Here is an 8,644-nt window from a genome sequence, read left to right on the forward strand (position 1 = left end):
CTTCTGAATCAGCGACTGTAAGTATGTTTTGTTATTAGTTTAAGTATTTGCTATTGACTGTTCAAATGCGGAGTTTTGCGCAGCGCGTCGTGTGTTCTTGTGTGTGAGGGGAACAGGGTCTCATCACAGGAGAGTGAACTGCCTGTCAGAAATCATAGCACGTCAGCTGTCTAAACCCCGGCTTGTGTACTGCATCATCACTGTGTCTGTCACGCGAGTCTGCCCTTTCGTGCTTGAACTGATGGTAAAACTAACGACATTATTAACTGTCTTGATATTTACTTTGAAAGCTGAAGCGATTATGGTAAGGGGCGTTACATTTGTGTACAAGACGCGTGCTTGTGGTGTTCGGCCAATCACAATGCACTGGGTCAGCTGGCCAATCAGAGCAGACTGCGCTTTTCAAAGGAATGGGGCTTTGTTGAAAACGACATGTTTGAGAGAGGCGGGGCATAGAGGACCTACAGTAATGTACAGTATTTGAAAAATAATGTGTTTTTTGAACATTAAAGCATGTCAACATATTCTGTTACACCAAATACACAAAATAATGATCTTTAAAATAGCATCATATGACCCCTTTAATATAACTATAACTAATGCTAACAAAATGTTACCTGTTATTTTTATATTTTCATTACTGGGACACTAAACATAAGAGCTGTAAATTCAATATCAACACAACATGAGGGTCACAACATTTATGTTTCTTTCTCTTCTATTCATTTAGACTGATGTCTCCAAATTGACACTGTAAGAACAAGAGGAGGTGAGATAGGGATGTGTGAAAGAGATAACGAGTGTGTGTATGTAAGTGGTTGTTAATGCAGTGGTTCTACCCCTGTCACTGTCCCAGGCCTTCATCTTAACCTTGCTGTGATAATTGGCTATGCAGAGACAGGCACTGAAATGGGAGTGCAGAAACTGCGAGCTTGCCAACACACACCCAGACGAGAGCAGGGAAGGAAAGGACACACACACACACATCTTCTCATTTTGCCACTTTGATGCTCTAATACGTTTTCAAAAAATCTCAATCCCTCTTGCCCTTTCTCCTTCTGTGATTTCCCCCCAGAAAGGATCATATCAAAGACATTTCTACAGTAACATTTTCTCATACTGTAGTTACCTAAAATGCGAATCCATGCTCTTTTCAAGAATTTGTATTCCATTGTGTGCGGCGCATACGTAATATCTGGCAACCCATCATCTAACTGTTTGCCAAACCGAAGGCTGAATGTCATGATTCTTTGGAGAGAAAGGTCAAAGCCTTATCCAGTTGAAGCCATAAGGCTCCACCTTGATCAATAAATGAGCAGCAATGAAATATAGAACTTGAAAGTCAAAAAGGCTCATCAAATTGAATATAAATAAATATAAATAAATAAAATTAGTCTCCAACGAATGACGTCATGCTTGACTCAAACATTTATAGCATTTGATATGAATGGGAAAATAATTGTGTTTGGGGGGTGGTGGGCAGCTGTTTGGGTTTGTTACCGTGGAAGCTTTCAAATACTCATTAAATGCTTCAGAATGCCTGTCTATCAGACAAGCCGGTCTCGTTTGCGGCATTGACAGAAATCCATTTAGCTCTGTTGACAGATGTATAATTTCCACGCAGTCCCTATATTGATCCACTGCTGGAATCGGTTGAAGGCTTGTCGCGTTGCTTTCAAAGCCAAAATGCGAACAATTTCCCAATGTCTATCGCTGCCTATGTTTCTCCTCAGCATTCATTCCCCAGGGGCTTTTCACTCATCTACGCTTCTTTCAAATCTACTGTGAGGTCGACAGTAGGTGAGAAACTCGTAATCAACTCACCTGCTGTGTGGCCCCGGTTGGTGGCGTCATGGTCGCTGTCTCCCTGCTCACTATCTCCATGTCCGCTGTCTTTAGAGCTGACGATATCTGCCTCTTGAAATGCTGAACTATAAGGGAATTTTCCCAGTTTAGTAGTCATTAGGTAATTTGAGCTTTATACTGCTTTTTCCCATTAAAAGTATTGATTGTTTTGGTTATTTAACACTTTTGGCATAGTTTAGACTGCTGATTAAATTCAATATCAAATTCTGAATCAGACTTGTGCTGTGTAGTATCAAACATTACGATGACACATGCAACGCTGAGTCAGATATTGGAATTTTGGCAAGGGGCCACATCATTTATACTGCTCTTTCTTTATCTCAGTGTGTGAGAGTGTTCTATGTAACCATATTTTGGGGACAACTTTGTACTCAGATGTGAGCTGACAAAAAAAAGCTGACCTCCTTTGGGGACATCCTCGTTTGTAAAAGTGGTATATAAAAATAAAGTAAATAAAGGATTTTTTTTTTGTAAAAATTAAGTTTTTTGTTAGGGTTAGGTTATAGTATTTATAACCAGCTGTATATATAAACAGCAGTCTATGGAAATTTTATGGAATGTCCCCATTTACATAGGTACTGTAAGTAAATGTGTAAAAAAAAACAAAAAAAAACTTAACCATATTTTGGAAAGTTTGTACCCAGAAGTGAGCTAAACCTGACAAAATCTCCCAAAACCTCCATTTGTAAAACACTATAAAAAGTAAATTAAAATGTTTGTTGTTGTTGTTGTTTTAATTCTAAAAAATAAAATAAAACTGAAACCCTGACATTTTTTATAAACTTTTGGCCCCCATAAGGAGAAAGAAAAACAGCTAAATCATACTAAATTATCCTTTTATATATATAAAGGGTGTTTTTAAGTGTTAGTGGTTAGAATATTTTTATGTGTATGGAAAGACCCCATAAAACATGAATATGCAATGTATGCGTATGTCTGTACATTGAATGTATTCAGTCATCTCACCTGTTAACACGACGGGGCCTATCCACCAGGTAGCTGAGTTCAGTTCTCTGGTGCTTGGTCTAAACGACAACAACAACAATAATAATAAATAGTAATAATAACGATGATGATGATAATGATTAAGTTTATTTGATATACTACATTTTTCATTAAAACTGGTCAGGCCTCTGTTCTGCTCTGTCCATGCACTAGAGCACCTCAACCATAGAACCGCCTTTGTTCCACTGATACCCAGCGACTGTGTGCTTGGCATACTTAAACCCTCATCCAATACCCCCCACCCACTCAGACTTAACTCCAGGGCTACACCCTTTCAGAGAGTGCCAGGGGATAGTAAGGTAGACCTTGTCGGATGGGGGGCTCACTTAAGATAACATGGCTTGTCTCTGAGGCGAAAAGGAAGATGGTAGTATCAGAGCAGAAATGTTATACCAGCTTGTAACCACCCTTAATATTCATGTCCCCCATATATTCCTATTACAGGTCAATCGATACAGGATTATCATTGATCAATTCTGAAATGTTTACATTTGGTTCTTATCCAATCTTGAATATGTGGTTACATCCTTATATGTAACTGACCCTGAAGTGCTGTATGTAATTAAAGTGCCTGAAAATAGCACTACAGCCCCAAGCTACCTTTAAAAGCACTGTGTGAGTCATAAGCAAGCAGATGATTACAATCTGACATTACAAACACAGGAAGCTGAAAGATCACCACTGAATAGCTGCTTAAGGTGCATATACTGAGAGATTTTTTCATCCACTGAACTTCACACAAGAAGTTCTGTCAGTTCTGTTCATTTTTGTGTTTTCAGAGACTCACATTTCTGCATTAGTAATTAATGTTGAAATGCAGTTATCAGTGAAGATTTTAACGTTGGCACCACTTTGATTTTACTTGAATTTTAAAGCAGCAATTCACAATGTGTAATTTGATAGCAATAAATTGAAACACTGACTAACACTGTCAAAAACAATATAGGTTACACAGACACACACACACGCGCGCGCCCGTGTTCATATGAGTTCAATTTAATTTTATATGAATATATAGGTTATAAAGACCTAAGATTTAATACGATAATGTTAATTGATGATGATGTAGATATTTCATACTGGTTTAAGATAAAGTGTTGTCTGGATAGGTAATAAAATGTCTTTTCACCTCGCTTGATAAAATGCTCCCGTTTGAGATGATATCTGGTTGCTGACCCTCGTATCCGGTAACGATTGCCCCGCACGGGTTGTGCTCTGTGTCTGTGCTCCGGGATGGGCTGCACGGTTTAAGGAACATCAGGTCGGTTTTGGCAGACTCCGGTGTCAGACACACCTGGTAGCAGTAGTTCTGGTTTTGGTGGTGCGAGCCGAAGCTGCCCGACTCCTCCACCGGCACCTGTGCGGTGCTGGCCACGTTAGAGCTCTGGACGAGCATAATGTCCGATTTACTGAGCTTCTTCTTGCGCCCGCGCGCTTGGCGACTGCAGCACTGACAGCACGAGTCTCCGGCCATGCACGTGTAGATGTTCAGTTTCTTGTCTTTTTGACAGCGCACAGCCAGCACGATCATGGCGAGTAGGAAGATGAAGGACACAGAGCCGAGCGCTATAATGAGAATGAGTGTGAGGTCCAGCGAGCCCTCTTTGGACTTGACCGACCCCCGGTCACCGCTCCGGCCCTCAACAATGCTGTCCACGAGCACTACGTTGATGCTCGCGGAGGACGACAGCGGTGGCTGCCCGTGGTCGCGCACCTCGATCAACAGGTCGTACGGGTGCGGCGTGTCCCGTTTGCTGGACACCCGGCGCGCGGTACGTAGTTCGCCGGTTCTCCAGTCCATCCGGAACATCCCGAGCTCGTTTCCTTGGAGGATACTGTATGACAGGCGCGCGTTCTCACTATCATCCGCATCCGTGGCCACAATACGGGTGACCAGGTATCCCGGCTCGGCTGAGCGGGGCAAATGTTCCCTCGCGGTGCCGTTTTTGCCCAGAGGCGCAATTATAGACGGGGCATTGTCGTTCTGGTCCACTATGATGACGTTAACGGTGGCGTTGGCCGTTAACTCGGGCGCACCGGAGTCTTTGGCGTGGACCATAAAACTGAACTCTTTTATTTGCTCGTAATCAAAAGAGCGCAGCGCGTACAAGTAGCCGTTCTCAGAGTTGATAGACACGTAGGTTAAGATGGACATACCCTGTATTTCGCACTCCAATATGGAGTAAGTAACATATGCGTTCTGTCCAACATCAGGATCCACGGCGCTCACCGCGTAAATGTAAGCGCCCGGGACGTTATTCTCCGTCACGTACACGTCGTAAACCGATTGCATGAATCGAGGTGCATTGTCGTTTTCGTCCGATACGTGCACTTTGATGGACTTGCTTGTGGAGAGAGACGGCACCCCTTTATCTTTGGCGACCACCGTGAGCGTGTAAGACTCTGCTTTCTCGCGATCCAGTGGACCCTCCGTGACGATCGTGTAATAGTTTTTGAAAGACGACTTGAGTTTGAACGGAACCTCGCCGTGCAGCTCGCAGGTCATCTGTCCATTCTCGCCGGAGTCACGGTCCGTGACGCTCAGCAGAGCGATCACAGTGCCCGGGGCAGCCTGCTCGCTTACCGACTCCGTGACCGTGCTGAAACTAATCTCCGGCGTGTTATCGTTCACGTCGATGAGTTTGACCAGAACTTTGCAGTGCGCGGGCACGGCGTTCGGCCCCATGTCTTTCGCCTGCACGTAGATCTGATGCGTGCTGCTCTCCTCGTAATCCACCTCACCGGTCACTTCAATCCTCCCAGTGCGCGAGTCAATGTTAAACAGATCCCGAATGCGCGGCGGATTGTGACTACTTAGAGAGTAAACAATCTCTCCGTTTTGGCCCTCGTCCATATCGGTGGCGTTGAGCTGAATAACAAGCGTGCCAACTGGGGAGTTCTCGCGCAAGCTCACAGAGTAAACCGATTGATCGAACGTGGGCGCGTTGTCGTTTGAGTCCAGCACTTTAACCACTAACAGTGCGGTGCCGGTCCTCTGCGGCTGCCCTCCGTCCACGGCGGTAAGCACGTACCTGTGCACCGCCTGCTGTTCGCGGTCCAAGGGTTTATCCAGCACGATCTCCGCAAAGCGGTTGCCGTCGCCCTGCGTCTGTACGTCCAAATAAAAGTAGTTGTTAGTGGTGATGGCGTATGTGCTCAAGGCATTAGTCCCCACATCAGGGTCAAAGGCGTTCTCCACTGGGAAGCGGGTGCCCGGTGTGGCGCTCTCGGTGATCTCCACGGTGATGTCCGTCTCCGGGAAACTCGGCGGATTGTCGTTAATATCCATGACCTCGATCTCGACGCGGAAGAGCTCGAGCGGGTTCTCCAAAAACACCTCGAGGTGCAGGAGGCACGGGACGGTCTGGCGACATATCTCCTCTCGGTCGATGCGCTCGTTCACTACCAGCGCTCCGTTCTCTAAGTTGACCTCCATGTACGGCGTGCGCGCGCTAGGAACGGTCTGGAAACGGCGCGCGGAAAGTTTGGTGATGTCCAGCCCCAGATCTTCGGCGATATTTCCCACAACCGTCCCGCGCTCCTGCTCCTCCGGTACCGAGAAGTGCAGCTGCGATAACCCTCCATCCAAGATCGAGAAAAAAAGAAATATCAAGATCATCTCCAAACAACAAGTGCACTCCTCTTTATTCCCTCGCTCTGTCTTGACACCGTTTCTTCTCCAGGCACAGCTTAGGAATAACCCATCGCTTTGGTCCAAGAAAGCATATGCACTGTGCAACTTCCCAAACGAACAAGAAAGCTCCTGTGTTGTACGGTGTCAGCCTGAAACCATGTCGCCATATGCGCAAGATCTATAGCCATTTGATATAATGCTGTCTCAAGAAGAGCAGAATTTAGTAGTCCGTTCGTCACAGCAAGACATTGCAGAACCTACAGATGTCCCGATCCTTATTACCGAGAAGCAAAATCTTTCCAAAACTCTTTTGCTTAGTGAGAGAGTAGATCAATTTCAACTAAAATCCTGAACGCGAGCTATTGCAGACTAATAACACTTTTCTACATATAGTTTTCTAACAGTCCATAATATCTGCTGGATGCTTAGAAATCCATAGGTCCCCTCTTCTCGAGTTCTGCAAGGAGAGTGAGCATCAGTGTGTTGTTTTGCGCAGAGCTCTTGCCACCAGCAGCCAATGGACGCCACGGACTGCCGGCGCTGCGGCACCTGATTCGACCTAGAGAACGTCAATCAGACTCTCGCTCCTCAGTGCATCTTACATTGCCACTCCAGCTCTCTTTAAACAGAGAATGAGAATTGATTTACATGTCTTATAAAGTCAAACAGTCGCATTCAAGGTAAATATTCAAGGCACGGTAGAGCGTGATTCAACGAGGACAGTAGTCTGTCATTTTCTAGTCTTGACCAATTCATTCTCATTTAGCATTTATTATAATAAATGTAAATGTGTGTGTGTGTGTGTAATTGATGACTATATACAATGAATGTGATAGTTATTTAAGAAGCAATTCGTAATGATGACATTTGAATGTTTTGAATCTGAAGCACAGAAAGTGAACTCTTTGGTATGCAGTTCACGAGCGCGCATGCCGAGAGCGCGTGTATGTGGAGGAATCTGAAAAAAATGCAAGTAATTTCAATGTGGGGAAAAGGGATAAAACTGCTTCATTTGAAAACGTGTTAACTGGATGTCACCTCATACAGTATAAGGTCAAATAGGCTACATGTGTTACTACAGTAAAATGTTGTACACATGTTTTTAGATGTTTGGGGTTGAGGACATGATGGCCTTCCATTATACCACTAGGGTTATCATCAGTACATTTTACAGTAACAAGCAGATTTTAATAGCTCAAATTGGTGGCTATACTGGCATTAACTACACATTTTAATGACAAAATGCATGCCAATCACTTCTTTTCCAGCAAAGAAAGCAGGTTTTAAACGAAAATGTATCATTTTTACAGTGTTGCTTCTGCGCCGGTCCCGTTTGCAGCTAATGAGATTGTCATCCAATTGTTTACCTGCGAGTCTCATATCAGTAGTAACAAGATTTATCTCTCTCCGTCTTTCCTTCCGTTTTATCTCTTTCTCCAGCCTGCCGTATGTCTGCGACAGGTTAAACTGATTGCTTGATATCAAGAAACAAACTCTCATTTCAGAATGCATTCCTCTGCTGTTCCTCCGTTATTAGCATGGTAATGCGTGGGTGCTGTGTTAAGCACTTGTCACACGGCTACCAAGTTCTCCTCGTGCCGAAATGAGTTGAAAGCTCTCGCGCTGTTCGTCTCTTCTACGTGCACTATGCGCCTTCTAGCTGAAGCGCAGCGAATTACGGGTCGGATAGCCTTTTATAATGCGTTTTAATTGTCACCTCAAGGCCAGGAATAACGAATAATGCATGCAGTATAATGTTGTAGGCTACTGATCTGAGTTTTGGTTTATTTTGTCCACAGTTCTAAACAACCGACAGTGTTTTTCTCTCAGTGATTTTTATTCTGAGAAGAAGCTCTCGGCAGACACTGCAATATTCAAAAAGCATCTGTGCTCCTGAAACGTGTAACACGACGTTAGAGTTCGTTGCCCTTTATAATTCACGATTGGCCTCACATTAGAAAACTTGCAGGCGACGGTTTCTGGACATCAGATGAATTTCAGCAAACAACAGCGCCTCCAAGCGGCTGTTAAATCTTCTGATATTCCCCCCGTCATGCTGCTGGAGATGATTATCTGGGCTATAAGGAGATGTGTATAATTAAGGATCTATAATGCGAAAGTAGTTTTGAGGAGCTGTAA

The 8,644-nt window shown here is 44.2% G+C and overlaps 1 protein-coding gene across 3 annotated transcripts in view; it reads right to left on the reverse strand.

Moving 5' to 3' along the window:
* The window catches only part of pcdh10a (protocadherin 10a), a 19,382-nt gene extending 12,439 nt beyond the window's left edge, over positions 1–6,943 (reverse strand). For all 3 annotated transcript variants that reach the window (XM_016241024.1, XM_016241023.1, XM_016241022.1), the window contains exons 1-3: positions 4,001–6,943; positions 2,833–2,891; positions 1,825–1,931 (exon numbers count right to left, since the gene is read on the reverse strand). In XM_016241024.1, coding sequence (XP_016096510.1) covers positions 1,825–1,931; positions 2,833–2,891; positions 4,001–6,490 — 2,656 coding nt within the window. In that variant the 5' untranslated portion in view covers positions 6,491–6,943. The remainder of the gene's footprint in view (positions 1–1,824; positions 1,932–2,832; positions 2,892–4,000) is intronic.
* Positions 6,944–8,644: the final 1,701 nt, after the last annotated feature.

Source organism: Sinocyclocheilus grahami, unplaced genomic scaffold (assembly GCF_001515645.1).
Source record: "Sinocyclocheilus grahami isolate Dianchi unplaced genomic scaffold, SAMN03320097.WGS_v1.1 scaffold607.1, whole genome shotgun sequence".
NCBI classification, from domain to species: domain Eukaryota; kingdom Metazoa; phylum Chordata; class Actinopteri; order Cypriniformes; family Cyprinidae; genus Sinocyclocheilus; species Sinocyclocheilus grahami.